General features: G+C 39.8%; 1 protein-coding gene across 1 annotated transcript in view; it reads right to left on the bottom strand.

The window, feature by feature from the left end:
• The window catches only part of VPS33B (VPS33B late endosome and lysosome associated), a 691,895-nt gene that overhangs the window by 667,602 nt on the left and 5,793 nt on the right, over positions 1–18,500 (bottom strand). The window contains exon 2 of the mRNA XM_069222652.1: positions 6,318–6,427. Coding sequence (XP_069078753.1) covers positions 6,318–6,413 — 96 coding nt within the window. The 5' untranslated portion in view covers positions 6,414–6,427. The remainder of the gene's footprint in view (positions 1–6,317; positions 6,428–18,500) is intronic.

Genomic DNA, 18,500 nt, shown 5'->3' on the forward strand with positions numbered 1-18,500 from the left:
AAATTTCTTTTTTCAGGCTATAAATCTAGTAACAAACCTCTAGAAGATCATATTAGGAATGTGCCGGACTCCTGGGAGAACATATAAAGAACACATTACAAATAATTTTATATGTAGGAATTGTGAAAACACCATTGAAAGTTTGAAGTATATGTTGTGGGTCTGAAGTATATGTTGTGGGCTTTTGTTTTGCTTTCACTAATGACCGAGCTGAAAACAATCTCTGGAATGCACTTCTTAGTTTAAAGAAGACATTTATTATTACTTCCTGAGAGAGAAGAGATTAGTAGGTTGTAGGCACATGTTTAAAAGTAGTCACAGTAATGAAAGGAAAATATATCAAAGTGATTCTCAATTGCAATGTACACAGCAAATATATGTGACTATATTATAGCATAACTTCAAAGCAAAAAATAAAAGTCAAAATTCATCACCGTAGGGCCTATCACTGCTCTTCATCTTTCTCATGCCTGCAAGTTGATGACTCCTGTTCAACTGCAAGAAAGAGATTTTCCACCCATATGGGACAGGTCAGGGAGCTGACGCCCGCTCCTGACTGAAGTCTCAGAAAATTCCCCCTTGCTGCTGCCCAGGGACACCTTTTACAATGAAAATGTTGCATCTCAAGACACAAGCGCACCTTCTAGTGTCTTACAGCAGAGTAATCGTTGGAAAAAACTGAGAATCTTATAAAGTCACATTGAAGAACTGGTGATACTCAGTATAACAATTTCTAAAATAATTGAAGTCTGTTTTAAAAACTGCCAACTGATGATTAATACGTTTTGGAAGTCAGCTGCTCTGGAATGAAAATCATTTAGGAATAAGATCTTTCTAAAGGAATTTGAAATAATTCTGCATCCTTTTTTTTAATATAAAAATTCATGATTAATATTTACAAAAGATAGTATTTATACACTAATATAGAGCTTTGAACTCTGCTAACTGTTGTAAGTTATGTTTGATGCATAGTGTGTGGCCAGCAAAGGCAGCAGTGGAAATGTTTTCTACCCAAAACAAAAGTACAGAGCTTTACATTTGCACTGCCACAAAGAAAAGACAGAAAGAAGAGGTGGGAGACATAAGAAACTATAGACAATATAAAGTGAACACTTTCTAAAACATTCTTGACTGTTTTTGATTCTGGCACATTTGTACAGAACAATCCATTGTGGAAAGGAAAGAAAATCCTGGTAGTAAAATGTGAAAATACTTTAAATCAGGATGACCCCGCAACATACGGGGAAGAAATGCAAATCTGAGTGCCCCCAACAAAGGAAGAAAATAAGAAATTGACTGACGTCCTAAAATGTTTGGCCCTAACTCAATATGTGGCTTCAGTAGATCATCATGAAGAATTTAGACGAAAGTTATTGCTAGAACACCTGTGCTGGAGTAACTTTTATGTAAGTGCCTTAGATTCCCCAGCTCAAGGAAAAAGTAAAAGAAAGCCTCTGTGGTAGCTCATCACTAGCGCTTGTAGCAGATTTCCATACCAGTGCTGGTAAAAGTCCTTGCATTAACAATATTTTTTCTACAACGTAGATCAATTAAACAATACAGTGAAAGATCTCTTACAAAATTCTAATCACACAATAATATTAGGAAAGACACTAGACACTTCAACATGTCGTGTCCTGGTGTAGCAAAGAGGGGAACTGTGACAAAAGACCTTGTAAGAGACATTTTGAAGCAGATATGCTGGCACGCAGTATGATGCATGGGACGAATCAATCAACAGACTCCTCACTGATTGGTAGAAGAGTAGCTTTAGCTTGGAAGCGGACAGTCAAGAGAGTACTCGTGCAGCCCCCCCACTCCTGTTTGAGAGCATTACTGATTAGGAGGCTACAGTTATTTAGAGGTATAGCTTGTCCGGTCTCTGATGAAGTTAAGAGAGGGCGGATGTCTTACTTTGGGAGTAAGACATATGTATCCAGGGGATTCATTGATCATAATTTAATGAGGCACATGAGGCATTCGGAGGCTGGCCTGGGACAATTCCTGCATTCTCTAAGCTCACCAACACGGTAGGGAAATAATGGACTAAGTTTCCTTCTATGGCCCCAGTATTTCAGACACTGGAGGTGTTGCTGGAAGGTGGTAGTAGCCATAAACTGATATCTCAGATAAGGTCCTTTAGAGGGACAGAGCAAAATTCCCTACAAAGTCTAGATTACAATTAGAGGCTTGTCTATAACAGCCCCTTTCTGACATAAAATGGAAAGTAACCTGTGCCCAGGTCCAAATGACAACCAGCAATACTAGATTTAAACTATCACATTTTCACACCCTGTATCGTACCTACTTAATCTCATTGAGACTTCACACAATATTCACAGAAGATCAACTGCCCAAAAGGTGGATGAAAGCACTATGTTCTTCCATATGATTTGGGAATGTGGTCCTGTAAGGGAATATTGGGAAGAGGTTATTATGATTCTAAAAATAGTGACATCAATTAATATCACTCCTATATTTAAGAGTGTCCTACAGCTTATTCCCAGAACCTGCAAACTTACAATGCTATATAAATCTGCTATGTTGGGGTTGGTGTAGGAAAAAAGACATACAAACATTGGATGTCATCGAGATTGCAACAACTGCTGACTGGATGAAAGTTATTACTGAGTCGGCTGAGGGATGAACACTAAAAGGAGGTTAGATCTGACAAAAATACATCTGAAGGTATTTTCTATGAGGACAGACCTGAATGTCTGCAGTGATAAAACAGACTCTGATTAGGCCTGATGAATGTTTGGTTGCACACAAATATTTCACTTTCTACAAACAGATGGAGCTGGTGAAGCTTCTCAAGTGTTTAAACAGTATTCATGTATAGGAGTGTGCCAGCATTGCAAGGTGGGTGAAAATATGCTTTTAATTTTTGCTAACGGATCCCAGTAAAGGCATGAATATTTTGATAAAACGCAATTGTAATTGTGAATCCTTGTTCCCCATATGGTGATTCCATGAATCATGTTGTATTTAGTTTACCTTTTATTCTAAAATAAAGACTTTTTTTTAAAGAAAAAAAAGAAGAAAAAAAACTGGACTGCATACATAAAAATACATTATGAGCTGACCACAGTAAACAAAATAGCCATTTACACAGTTCACACCACAAACTGAACTGTTTCATGGATATTAGAAAAAATAGCTATTTTTGTTTAACTCAACTGCACTGCACCCTCAATTCAACTTAAAAAATATAAACTGCATGTTGCAGCGCCCCACTCAAACCACTTAGTTATCTTAACAGAGTTGACTGTGACATACTTTCTTTGACACTGTTGTGTCCATTTCATGCACTTTTGTTGTAAGGAGTATTTTTTAATTATAACATAATGACGTTTTTTTATTTTAGTTTCCAGTTTTATTTAGTGCTCACGCTTCATAAGGCACTAGGTCTTTACAAGTACCCAAGAAAACGAAAACCTCCAACATGGCAGTGGGGAATCACAAGAAGCAACATCAAGATAGGGCCATTTGTGAGTTTAAGTGGAGAATATTCTTGGAGGCCAGTTAATATCCCATCAAGAGGCATATAGGTGGATGTGGAAAAGATATGTTTTTAGTTGTTCCCCTAGTGTCATGAGGGTGGGTGCAGTTATAATGTCACCTGGGTGAGAGTTCCAAAGACATGAGACGGCTCAAGAAAAAATGTGGTTGAGAGACTGAGAGGTTTTGAAGATGGGTTTTTTCAAGAAGTAGGCAGGTTAAACTTCTTGACCTACCAACATGGGGAGCAGGCTGGGGAGATAAGGCAGATGGCAAGATGGACTGCTTTGTAAGCCAATCTGCTGTTTTGCAATTTTATCTTTCCTTGGATGCGACTGATGGGGTTGAGTTTTCTGGGTGGAGAACAAGAGGTGAGCCATTATGTGAATAGCGGACTTGATAACAGCCAAAGAATATATCAGAATTCAGTATGGCCTATCATCTCCAAATTCCAGAAACATGTGGAGTAGTTTTCAGTTGGACTGGAGAGAGGATTACTTTATGTTGTTATTTGTCACAGAAGGTTAATGTCGGCTGGCCTGGCAAGTTTGTTAATATTTGAGATGAAAGCAGTGCTTAATTTGCGCTGGTGGTTTCCAGTGCTTAGAACCGACCCTTATTTAACAGGGTCCGGTCTACTGAATGTTTTCTCCCCTGTGAAATGGGCCCAGAAATTCTAAAAAATATATGTACCTACCTGTCCTCCTCCCACAGTTCATACACCTGTTCTGCAACTCACAGGCATAAGTCTGCATTTCATGGTGCATTCAATTTGCTATGTCCCCCTTGTCCGGCTGTGGATTAAAGTGTTTTGAGGTGATTTAAGACTCGCCAGTGCCGCCGCAGGTTTCTGAGCAGTGCTTTGAGCATCGCCACTTATTATTCTACAAATTAAAAACTGGATGAGAGAAAAAGAGGGATTGAGGGAAGAGGTGTAACAGAGGTGGCCTGACAGAAGTAAAAACCTGTTACTTGAGTTCATCTAGAAGATTAGGTTCAAAATTGTTTTAAAGTCTGTGGAAGAGACAGATGAATTTCACTTTGATCAGATTTGATTGCAAGAAACCGTTGAACATTCAGAGCTTGGGTTTGCAAGATTGAGTAGAGAGTATGCATATGAAGTTTGGGGGAGGTTTTCAAATGTAGGTGTGTAGTATCTTCCTATTAATGGATAAATATACCCGACTGCTGGAGCACATGACTTAAAATATAAGTTGAAAAGGGAGTGGCCAGAATGGAACATGGAGAGGCAACTTAGTGCATCGATGAGCCAAACCACTTGGTTTCATTTCCAAATTCTTCTTGACCAAGCAAGGAGTGCTAAACAGAGTACTTGAAGAGCTATTGTTCAACAAGGGATTGTGTCTGAATGACAACAAGTGGCCAGGGGATGTCACCTGAAGTTAGCACTTTCTGCTGGAGAAGCTGAGAGTCTACTTAAAGACGCTTGAAGCCTACCTGCCTGCAATAGGGGATGGAGTGTGCCCAGCCCTGCAGGAAGAGGGAAAGTCCAGAGGAGAAGCCCTGTGTGTTCCAAGCATGGGGAGCCCCAGAGAAAGCTGAAGAAGCAGGAAACCAATCAAAGAGTGACCCATCCTGCAAAGGGTCCTGTGGTCTCTCTGTGCAGTACAGGGGTGTGCTGTACTAAGATTGTAAAAAAGTGTGTCTGACTGTGTAGCTCAACTGTTGCCTACAGGCTCAGAGACCGGTACTCCCACTATCAAGGAGGAAAAAGAAATCCAGGTTGACACCGAAGATGAGCATCTTGATCAGCCTGAAGGTTGCAACTACCCTTAACACACCCCACTATGTGGAGCTTGGGCTACAGATTGCAACTGCTGATGCCGTACATGCCAAGATCCCCTAGACTGTCCTGCAAACCTTGTCCTGAGCGAGGCTGCTGCAATTGCTCCACCGCAAAGAAGAATCAAGCTGTGAGAGTGGGGAAACCTCTGCCCGCAGTACAGTCCAGACTACTGTGAACAAAGAAGGTAAACCACAGGGCTTAGCCTCCACAAAGGGACAAGAGAATAAGCCATGCAGATGAATCCAAATTGTCTGCTTCAGAATATTTGCGACAAGAGCAATAACAATATTGAACAGAACTGCTTGTTGAAACATTTAATATTTTTTAAGTGATCTGCAACTGAGCCTAATTTTTTATTAAACTCGTAGAGGGTTGTTGTGAGGTAATACTGGGATCTTGACAATAGTGAGACAGTGAACCATTACCAGGAAGAAGGGAGTGCAGTGCCTCACTGTTAAAATGCATCTTAGTGCAACGCTGTGTGTTGTACCCATGACTGTGAATGATTCAGTATTGCTGTGATATTAAAGTATCAAACTACCTCTCTGAGAAGTCTGCAATTGCTTATCTTTGCTACCCTAATAGCCAAGTGCTGAAAGGGTTGTGCTGGGCCCTGTTTACAGACCCTTTGCAGGACGGTCCCTAAGGCACCAGCAGCAAAGGACCTCAGCCAGTACAGCTGGAGCCCAAATGGGTTCTGACCTCTAAACTTAAAAAAAAATAGAAAAAGGTAAATTTAACTCCAAATAATGGACATTTTGATATCTATAAGGCAATGCTAACAGCACTGAAGCACAGTTTCTTTCATATTTACAAACCTAAACCGGGATAGCTGAATAAGTAGTACAACATTACGACATACTCAGAAGAAGCTGCTCAAATAAATTTTTTCCTTTTCAAAATACTTTCAAAGTGTTCATTTTCATTAACTACCATGTCAGTTGTTTAGGATGGTACGTTAAATGTTATTTTTAGAGCCCTGGCTAATGTTTTATATAGTGCTTCTGACCTGTTCCAATAGATAGATTAGCTGATCTCGAGCTATCCTTTTCAGAGTGCCAAAATCGGGCAGTTCGGGAGCATCTCGCCTGTTGAGGGTCTCCATATCCAGGTACTGATCTAAAAGCATATAAAAATGAATAAATAACATGACTCATAATACTGAGAACATTTAATTTTATGCAGATAAAAAAATACAACGCTATACAAACACATTATTTCAATTAAGGTTTATATTTCATATAAACTTTTTTCCTTATCATATTCAATAGTTTATTTCCAAACTATCAAGACTAGCCTCTACAAAGAGAATCTCCAACTTACTTGTCTCAATAAATAAATAAATATATATATATATATATATATATATATATATATATATATATATATATATATATATATATATATTCATGGCTCTCAGACACCCTACAGGGCACTTTTAATAAGTGCGCTAATGAAGACACTTCTATAAATCACACTTTGTGGTTCACGATTTCGGGAACACAGTGATTCTCTTGCCATGAGTCACGCAGCGAAAGGTATTCCAAACCCCATACTAAACTCAAACATTCAGATAACTATTTTCTTATTTCTATGTGTTGAATCAATTGAAGCACTTACATATTAGAGCCACGTGGAACTCAACTTTGTCTCTGGGCCCTGCCTGACTTCAAGCTGTTTATAGCAGATTTTTGATCATCTTCTGTTCCTTCTTCATTGTTTTAGATTAGTGACGGAATTGCCTTCTTTTAGCAACTGAAATGGTATTTTATTCACTACGCAAAAAAATTTACATTTAAACTATCTTCCACTTACTAGAAGGTGCTTTACTTCTCAGCGATGTCACTTTTTGTGATGTTATTCAAATCACATTTAATTTCATTACTTGTTATTACGATAGGCCTATAAGGTATATATAAAAAGCAATCAACTTCAAAATTAGCCTTAAAATCTAATTAATTCCAAAAATGACATCCTTATACATCATGAAAATTATTTTTAAATCAATAGAATACACATCATGAAAATGATATTTCAAATAATAGCTTGTATATTTCATTACTTTCAAATAAAAGCAAAAATAAGCAAATGCTGTATTTAAAAACAGAACACAATCTCACAATTGTAATAATTACACCTCTGTGCTTCATTTGTGTTGTTAAAAGGAAAGCAGTGCTCCTGGTAAAGAAGCATGTGTTTTTAAAAAAAATCTGGAGCAAGATCAATTTTCGTTGGAACTTTAAAAAATAAAATTAAAAAAAGGAGGCAATTTACTATCAAACGTACTACATCAAGTTTAACTTGTAACCCACAGCTGCACACCTATGTCCCTCCACCAATCTGGACAGACCAAATTACTTGAGCCTTCCATAAAGGATTGATCCATATTTTTCTTGTCAATAACTCTTTTTCAAATAATTTGATCAAGGAGCATAGAAACGTTTCATCTGCCCTCGGAAAAGGCAAAAACAGGGCTATTTATTTTTCTTCATTTTAAGTGGCGATTATCGTCTATAGCACTTTTAGTTTTTACTGCAGCACTGATCATCTGTTTCACTGTTGTTTTAGTAAGAGCCATGCCCACTTCCAAGCTGGGAACCAGACCTTAGGTCTAAAATTATTTTTTTGAAGCCCATTGCTGCTGGGACGCTACCTCAAAAAAGTGCCTCCCACCACACATGGAAACGTTTACTTTCACTAATGCTGAAAGTATAAAAGAATCTTATGGGTCCTAGACAAAAATATTCTAATTGACATGGTATATTTCTGATCTTAATGTCTGGGTCATGGAGTTAGATGGAAGGTGAAATAATGATTTCAAACTATAATTTTCTATATCTTTACATGGTCATCTATTGCTCAGGGCAAGTAGTTCTGCTTCATACAAAAGCCCAAGGGATAGTTTTTCCCTTGAAACTCTAATCAGTGTGATAGAAGAGTAATTGCCATATTTTTTAATGTGGCTAAATACATCGAAACGTGGGCATCCCAAGATATAAATTAGATGAAAATATTATTCCTAGGTATTTTTTAAGACACAACCTGTTCTAGTTTCGTCTTTCTCAGTCAACCTGATACTTTCTTTTGCCTCTTTGCAAAAATCAAGATGTTTCCCTTCTTGGAAGTAGTTATCAATCTATTCATGAGACAATATTGTTCTAATACTTTCAATTTGCTCAGTAGGTCTACCAGGCAATAATCTATAATTATTAAATTGTTTGCATGAAGAAGTGAAGTTATATGTCTAGGTCCAATTTTGGGGACAAAGCAGTGATTGTTTCCAAACACAGAAGGTAAATAAGCAGACTAAAGATACAGCTCTGTCTCCAGTCATTAGGTCGAGCATTTGAGATCTCTTGTACATGCTTTAGGATAAACTTCTTTCTGAGCTTGCAGCCCTCTTAATGCTTTTTCATTTGGTTGTTTCAGTGTCCTTTAAAAATCAGTGCTTGCTAGTGGTCAATCCTTTCTCTTTGTCCCTCCTTTTAGCTTCATGTTTCCTCCCACGGAGCACTTCCCAAATACTGTAGCTTTACGCTTTGGCTGCTTATCTGTTGTTTTGTGGGACTATTTTTTTATTTGATTCCTGCTGGTGTTACTGTTTGCCTGTCTGCAAGAAGCATTCATTCCTCCCACCTCTTCCCAGGTTGCTGCATGCCTGCCCCAACCTGCCTCACGTAATTTTTTGTTTACATCATTTATGCGCGCTAAGCTATGAAGCAGAACATTGTCCCTGTTCAAATCACCCGGAACACCCAAATAAAGCAGAAACATACAGCTCCTCAAAGCTTTACACGGACGGGAATTGATAACTTTAAAAAAAATAAAAAAAATAAAAAAACTTTGCTTCCTCCACAGCCCCTTAGAAAAATTTCCATCCACTAGATGGCAGCTGTGCAGTTCTGGGAACTGTATGATGTTCCGCATTAGGCTTGTAGCTTTTCATTTGCTCTCTTAACCTCAACACTAAAGATTAAAGTCCATTTACAGCATCAAGTGAGCGCCTCCAAGAGGGTGATATGCAATGTGTCTAGTTGGAAGCTATATCAAGTACATCACTTCCTGCCCTGCAGAGCGGTCTGAGAAGTGCAAGAGATGGCAGCAGTGGAAACTGCTGAGCTGGGCTGGGAGGGGGCTGTTTGTCTGCTGCTTTCTGCCTTGTATGCTCCATTTGATTTGAAGGAGCTGGCTCCACCCCTTAGCTCCATCACTGAGAGGTGAGAAACATCAAAGCACGCATATGAAGCTAGCTAGTGACCAGTGGTAGATGCATGGGTGTAGAAGCTCTCTGTGTCTTACATAAAAAGGTTAGAGGGTTCCTGTATCCAGACTGGAGTCCATTGTCTAAAGTAGGCAGCGAATATAATGCAAACACAGGGTGAGTGCACAAGGTACGGACAGGAAGCGTTATTTGCACAGTGCAGATAAACAGGCCATGGCTATGTATCCTGCGCCCACAGGCAGGGAGTCGACTCTGCACAGACTTCAGTTTGCCCCTTTGTATTTCATGAGCAGTGCACACACTGTACCCAATGTGTGGATTCAGAGCACACAACAGATGGAGCTGGACAATCGCACCACACACAGTTAAATCCTGGCAGTACAAATAACCAGTAAATGCATACTGCCCACACAAAGGCAGTGAGCAGACCCATTAAACCGAATGCTGTTTCCTGTTTGTGCACTGCACATATACGTCCACTCAATAAAGAAAGAGAAAATAAACTGGCAAGGAGTGGACCTTTGGCACTGCACATAGTTTCCTCTTTGAGCATCGCACACACACATCCAGGGAAGGAATACAGCGAACATGCAGTGGAAGTAAATGCATTTTGTGCAGATCCACTGAGTGCATGCAGATCACACACTGTCATCGAAAGGACACTTTGCAGTAACTGCTTGTATGTACCATTTTTTCAATGCACACACACATCCATTGAATGCATGAGGGCCCCATCTAGTGAATGAATTCACGCAGGGTGCACTCGGTGAGTGCATGTACACACACGCAGTGAGTGTATACAGAAACACACAGACAGGTACCGGATCATTTGCACTAACTGCACCAATTGCCCATTTGTTCAGATCACATGGCCATGCAGTGAGTGTACGCAGCGCACACGTAACCAGGGAACAAACCCTTTGCATTAACTGCACAGACTGCTTGTTTGTTCAGTATACATGTGCATGGAGTGAGTGCGTGCAATGCGAGGAAAGGCATGTTGGTTGTTGTGGCCTTGGTGATGCTGGAGACTGGCTCTGTCTGCCCTCCTGCCCCGTGTTTGCAGAGCCCTGGGTCAGGGAGTGTTTGTTCAAGTGACACTGGGGCACGAGGTGACAGCCAAGAGTTTACAGCTGCAGGAATGTTCTGACTACCAGTTCCTCTCAGCAGACTTTCTCTGCACTGTCACGCACATAGCCATTCTTACACACAGCACCGCTATTGAGTGCGGAGCTTGCTCCAGTGGTGAGGCCAGGACTGTAGACTGAAGTCCTTTGCGTGACACAGTGTTTCACCTGACCAGTATTTGGGGGCCTCTATGCATGTTTTCTATAAGGACATCTTAACATAAAACAAAACAAACCCATACAACTAAAGTAAGCCAGGACAGTTGGCTTTGCCAATGACTGTTAGCACCGAATTTTATTCAATATTTAAAACATAACAACTGTGATATTGCTACGAACAATTAGAACTGAAAGTGACGCAATTTCAAAAATACCAGATTTTGAAAAATTCTGGCACTGAGGTGATGAATTAAAAATTACAATGGTTTCTGAAAGGGGATAGTCCTGGTCACTTCTCTTCTTCCCATCACACTGCTTGATCTCATCATTCAAACTAAACTGCTGAAAGTATGCAAATGTCACAAAAATTAGACATTTTTAAAGTTTCGATAAACTCCTGTGGCATCTGTTTAAGTGTCTCGTAGCTCAGTAGATGCAAATAAAAAACCTCAAATAAAGCGCACGCAGACTAGCCTGTCGGAAATGGACACCCTATTCATTATGTGGTCAATCTTAATCTACCTACTAAATCATCCCATCAAATGAGGGATTTAAATGTAATCAAAGCTGATATCCTAGGTGAACCATATTTCAAAAGCATGCTTTTACATGATGAGAGACTTATGTTGAATCTTCTCATGAATTAATTCAAGGTACAAGCCACCAACAGTCTAGTGCAGTGGTTCCCAATCTGTGGTCCTGGGACCCTTGGGGTCCACGAAGCCTCCTCATTGGGTCCGCAACTGCTTAGAAAATTAAATAATATTAACAGATTAGGTCACCAGCTTTCAATAATGACTCATTGGGGGGACTCCAGATTCCAATGATGATTCAGTGGGGGTCCCTGATTCCAGTAATAATAAAGTGGAGGTTCACAGAAGTCAAAAGGTTGGGAACCACTGGTCTAGTACTTCCTCAGCTGGACTCTGCTGAAAGTATATACCTCTGAGCAACCGGCAAACACTTCGATCTAGGTTGGTCCCACAGCTGTCTGTTCCTCCAACAAATCTCATACTGTGGGAAACAAATTCTCAGTTGAAACTGCCAAAACATTGAAGGCTCTTTCAGCAAAAAACAAGTTATTGACAACTGCTTTGAATTCCAGAGAGCTCTTCCACGCTGGTATCTACTATTGAATAATTAATCTTACAAATAGGTAGGAATCCGCACAAAGTGTCTATTCACACAAGATTCCCGCACACTTCATCACATGTACAACTAAGCCTCTGCATCATGTTTAGAGCATGTCTGCAAACTTCAAGCAACTTATTCTACAACCAACATCCTGTTTCAACCCTGTACTGTTTGCAATACTTCAAGGTAATGAAGAGCTATACACAAACTACAATAAAATATGCTGAGTTGTCACATATGAATATGAACACATCAACAAACTTTGAAGATGCTCACCAGTTATAAAAATCGGTAGATCTGGGCACTAGAAATTAGTAATACCTAAGTGCAAATGTGACTTTCTATACAACGTTTTGAGATTGACAGCCATGAACTTGTTCAATAATACAGTATTGTTGCTCAATTGGACAGATTGCAAGCACATTCCAATCAACAATTTCACACACTTGTGAAGATGCCGAGCGTAGGCCAAAGGAGATTCCTTCACCATGACCACACATTTTTTTTTTTTTTTTAATCAATGTTTCAATAGAGAGTGGCACTGTTAATTTTCTTTTTTTTTTTTAAAACAACTGTTTATTATGTAATAAACACACTATAGATGCAAAACACTAACTAGCACATCAACTGAACACATTAAAGCAGTAACACAATCCCAGAAGAAATAACAAACCATCGATTTATTAATGCGCATGCTACACTGTGCTAAAAATGCAGATTTCCTCGAACTTGCAGGCAGAAGAAACAGCCATAAAAAAAGAACATCTAGAACAAAAGCATTGGCAAAGCCAATAGGTTGCACTTATGCAAGGGCTATTGGCATTGCCAATGTGTTTTAGCCGTGTTGTACACCAGCGTGGCTGCTGTTTAGCATGGCTAAAAGTTAGGGGCATGGAGAAGAGTGGTGTGGAGTGTCGAAGAGTGGAATGGTGAAGAGTGGAGTAAATGTAGTGGAGTGGCAGTGAGTGTCGTGCACTGGAGTGGCATAATGTGGAGTCACATAGAGTACTCTATGTCACTCCAGTGTATGCCAAAGTGTTCTGGCGTAGAGTGTTGCACAGTATAGTGGCATACAGTGCAGTGGCATTGAATTCAGTGGCGTGCAATGCAAAGTCGTATATTAGAGTGGTGCATAGTAGAGTGCATTGGTGCAGAGTAGAGTGTTGCAGTGTCGCAGAGTGGTGCAGAGCAGAGTGGCGCAGAGTACAGTGGCGTAGAGTTGAGTGATGTAGACAGTGGCACAGACTACAGTTGATTGGCATACAGTGCAGTGGTGTAGTGTGCAGAGGAGAGTTGAGTGGCACAGAGGGCAGTGGCTTAGAGTGGTGCATGGTAGAGCAGCATAGGGTAGTGTAGAGTATAGTGATGTACAGTTCAGTGGCAGAGTACAGTGACAGAGTGGAGTAGTGCAGGGTAGAGTGGTGCATAGTTCAGTAGCAGAAAGTGCAGTATTGCAGAGTAGAGTACCAGAGTGCCTTGGAGTAGTGGAGTAGAATGGCACAGAGTACAGTGATGAAGAGTAGAATGCAGTGGTATAGAGTGCAGTGACAGAGTGCAATGACATAGAGCGTAGAGATTAAGAGTAGAGTGGAGTGGTGCAGAGTGGAGGAGAGTGAAATGGTGTAGAGTGGAGTGGCATAGAGTGTAATGGCATAGTGCAAAGTGCTGTAGAGTGCGTTAGTGCAGAGTAGATTAGAGTGCAAGGGCACAGGGTTCAGTGTTACAGAGTAAAGTGCATTGGCGTAGAGTGTATTGGCGTACACAGCAGTGTTGCAGAGTGTTGTAGAATACAGCAGTGTAAAGTGGAGTTGTGCAGAGTAGATTGGTGTGGCCTAGACTAGAGTGGTGTACAGTGCAGTGGTGTAAAGTACAGTGTACTGGCTTACTGTAGAGGGGTACAGGGTAGAGTAGAGAGGCGTAGCGTGAAGTGAGCATAGAGTGGAGTGGTGCAGAGCACAGTGGAGTGGTGGAAAGTGACAGGGTAGAGTGCAGTGGTGTAGAGTGGAGTATTCATGGTGTGATAACACACTGTTATTACAGACAACACAATGACCATTACATTTGCACAGGCATACAGTTTTACTAATAAAACTATACAGTGCACAGACGAAATTGTGTGGAAATTGCATCACCTAGTTTGATTCATTTTGCTCAAATTAAAGTATTTGTTTTTAACACACTTCAGAAATAACAATGTGCTTCATTTATGGGTTCATAATTCTGATATAATCTGAAATACTTACACAATTCATTTAAATGTTTTTGTGTGCTAAGAAAAAAAACAAATGTGTACTCATAGTATCCAGCATGATAGTCACACAAATCCTCTCACTCTGAAGTCAGAAACGAAAAAGTAAACAAGCACCCTCAGAAGAAAGTGACTAGCATTTGACCTCGATCTTTGAATGCACAGCAAATGTGACAAGATAAGAACAAGATGTTGTGTGCTAGAAAAAATCTCTTTTGTACTTCAAGTATCCAGCAAGATTGTCACATAAATCCTCTCACTTTGAAGTCAGAGAAAGAAAAGTAAAGAGGTGCCTTCAGAAGATAGCACCTGACATTTGACCTCAGTCTTTCAATGCACAATAAATGTGACAAGATAAGAACAAGATTTACAGGCCTGTTCACAGAAAGGTAGCTCTCAGAAGGATACTGGTAAATAAGGTTTTGGCATTGGGAGGGACGAGGTGAGCCTGGAGAGCCTAAGCCAGCAAATGGAAAGCAAGAAACTGTGGGTTACAAACCACAAAGCCAATGGCAAGTAACGAGCAGAATGCATTCCCAGGTCAACTTTCTGAAACTCCACAAGATGCCTTTTGCATACCAGACAGCGGGGTGTCTGGTAGGCTGCGGCCTTAAAAGGGGACAGATACAAGTGAACAAGTTTAGTCAGTGAACCTCTGATTTCACTCCCTATGAGGGGGGCCAATAGTACATTTTCAAAACAAGGTCTTACAGCAGTGCTCCGTCTGTATAAGAGAGTCACTTGCAACCCAGAGCACAAGGCATAAACAATCATCAGTGCTTTCCAGGCTTTCTAAAACATTTCTAGCAGAATCTTTTTTGTGTGAAAACACTTTTTTTTTTTACTATGAAAGCATAATCATATATTCTTTTATTCTACATTATGTATATATATATATATTATATATATATATATATATATATACACACACACACACACACACACACATTATTATTGTTTTCAATCAATATGCTTTATTCAATTGTGGTTTAAAAATCATGTAAGCATACAATACATAACAAAAATCATACAAGTAAAACAGATTAAAAAAATATATATATTTAAAAAGATATATGTATCGACAATACACACAGTAAAAGAAATCATACTCAAATAACACTTACAAATTCATTATAACATGCCCAAAGACTAAAAACAAATTCAGAATGATGACAGAAATTCAATACCAAACTATTTCCCAAGTATACTCCTAAAATGAACCGCAGCAGAGATATATTTACAAATCATAAGGCAGATAAACTCAGAATGCAATAACTGAAGGAAATAAAGGGCAGGTCTACATTGCCGAATATTTAAAAGCCTAAGCAGAGGCACTTAAGAACTTTTACTGGGGACATCATAAAGTTTTAAGAAAAAAGGCTGGGCAGACGTCTAGTCACAAGGGCACAAGCCTAACGCAGAGTCATGAAAAACGTGGGTAGGATAAGCTACCAAAAGATGCGTAATTCCCAGTCGAAACTTAATTAAATAAAACCATTGGGCATGGGGTAAAGGAAACAGAAGATAAGGCTCCATCAGATGCACTGTGACCGGGGCAACAAGTAGCTCCCAACAGTGCGTTTCCCCATTTGCTCTGAGGATCTAGACTGTACTCTCAGTGTTAAAAAATAATCTCTAAACTGCTTCTTTGAGATTTTACCCATTGCCATAGGATTATGACAACAGTCCTCTCGCCATGAAAGGGAGGATTGTTTTGTCACGTAACTGAGCTATTTGAATTTAGAGGACAATCTTATCTTAGAACATGGCATCATAAAGTAAAGATCTACTGAACTGGGTTTCCTCTTTAACCCAAATTGCTCTCCATAGCAGCAAAGGCACAAGTTTAACACAATCCGTGAGCAGGACCAACCACAGTTCAGAGTGGCAAACTGTACTGGGGAAACATTTTGGAAGTAAAAGAAGCTTCCTTAAAAAAATATTTTCAGCAACTTGCAAATGTTAACATCACAAAATCCCCACATTCCTGCACCAAAGGTAGCCAGACACAAACACTTTGCTAGGTAAATGTTCAGCACTGCACCCAGCGGTTTCCCACCCAGTCCCTGTGCGAACCTAAAATGGGCAGCAATAGCTTGGTCCACTTTAAGCCTTCTGCTCTTAAACAGGTGAGACCAAGAGTTGGTCAAATTGAACGGGATGCCTAGGTACATGAAGGTACTAACGTTAGACAGTTTCACCCTGTCCAGAGACCGATGTTTGGGCCTTTTGGACGCGAGGCCTATAACCATCACGTGTGACTTAGAGATGCTAGTTTTAAGCCCCAAACCATTCATGAAAAAGAAAAACCTGTCTAACAGTTTTTGTAAACCCAGTCCTGTTCTAGAAATTAAAACACAATCGTCCGCATATGACAATGCAGGGAGTTTTCTAGAACCAACTTTGGGGACGTCAGCCTCCACTGCAAGAAGCAGTTTTTCCTAAGTCATTAATATAAAGACAAAATAAAAATGGGCAAGGACACAACCTTGCCTAACCCCGTGATTAATGTCAAATGTGTCAGTAAGCTCACAATTTATCCGATACCTTACCCTCGCAGTTACCCCATCATGCATCTGGGCCAAAAAATGAACCAGAGGCAGATCGAAGCCCAAATCAAGCATAATCTTCCATATTTTACCTCTATCCACCCAATCAAAGGCTGCCAAGAGATCCATAAAACCCAAATGGATACTCCCTCTCTCAACAGAAGTGTACTTTGATAACAAGATATAAAGATTGAGACATTGTTCAACCATTCCCAGCCCATGTCTGGACACATCTGAAAAGCAGCCCTAGCCTCTCCAGAAGAATTCTGCCCATTAGTTGAAGTTTGAGTGAGATTGGGCGAGAACAACAAGGGTCTGATCTATAACTGACTTAGGAGGGCCGACTTCTGCCACAGCGCACAAAATGTTTGTTAACAGTGGGGTCCACAATTCTTAGTTGTCTAGAAAAATATCAAGTGGGACCCCATCAGGGCCCGGTGCCTTATTTCTCCTGAACCAGCTCAGTGCCAACATCACCTCTTCATGAGTTGGTGAATCAAACACCAGATTCCTCAAAATTGCCCGTGGAGGTGTCCCTAAGAATTGCACCATTATATATAACAAAGTAATATATTACAAAGCACAATTAAAACATTACACTACATTTGCTGTAGGATTTTTTGCAGGGGACACTTCTCCACTCTTAAAACATTTAGAGCCGCTCCTAATAGACCTATTCCTAAATCAAGTAACCTCTCTGAATAGAACAACATGAAGAAATTGCCATTCCATACTTGGAAGCTGTGGCTTTCTTTCGCTAAAAGAGTAAATAATATCCTATACTTTAAATCCCACACAATACAATAGCTTTGGAACAGAACTGAATATCGGCTACAAAAGAATAAACCCTGTGACACAATTATGACCCACTCATAGACCCACTAACGAAATAACTGCCCGGTATGAGCCCCTAATCCTTTCCAGCACCAACCAGTCTTGAAGTGACATAAAAACTGAGGCTCCAACAGTCCCATCGGATGGGTGCTCTTGAACTAGTTTAAAAATAATAGAAGTAGCGTAATGTTTACTGGTTTACTACATATATTTCTATGTTGACTTCCATAGCTCTTTTTCGTAATTTCTAAACACATCAGGGACATTAATATGATATGAAACGATAGTTCACATAGGAGGAGAGGTGGTCGATACTATGTAAATACACCGATTAACAGTCTTTCCTTCCAGCACATGCACATCCATAGGCTCATTTTATGTACTCAACGTCCAATAAACGATGCTACATGTCACTACAAGAGTATCAAGGTGTCAATGTTATATAAGAACAATTACTACAATCCCTATAAACCAAATGTTGCTGACCATCATAGAACGTTCTATGTACAATGTTATACTATATTCACACTTGAATTTGTTTCCTTTGTTTCATCTGTACTTACGAAAATAATAAAAATCTGTGAAATTAATAAAATGTTGATAACTATCAGCACTGGCTCAATAACTGTACTACACTGTTCATCGGGCTTTATCACGGTCAGCCACAAATACAGTACAAAGCAAACCCACTGAAATCTGATCAATGCATGAGATGCAAACCTAAGGAGGCACCTACTGAGTATAAGGTCTAGAATTGGAGATACACTCAACAAAATGGTATGCTACAACTACTCTCAAAATCTTTAGGACCTACTTCTAGTTTCCCTACAAGCAGACAGAATGCAAACCCACTGACAATTCAGACTTCTTGATATCATGATGGACGCTGAATCACCAACAAATAACTTCAAAATTGAAA

Source organism: Pleurodeles waltl, chromosome 3_1 (assembly GCF_031143425.1).
Source record: "Pleurodeles waltl isolate 20211129_DDA chromosome 3_1, aPleWal1.hap1.20221129, whole genome shotgun sequence".
NCBI lineage: Eukaryota > Metazoa > Chordata > Amphibia > Caudata > Salamandridae > Pleurodeles > Pleurodeles waltl.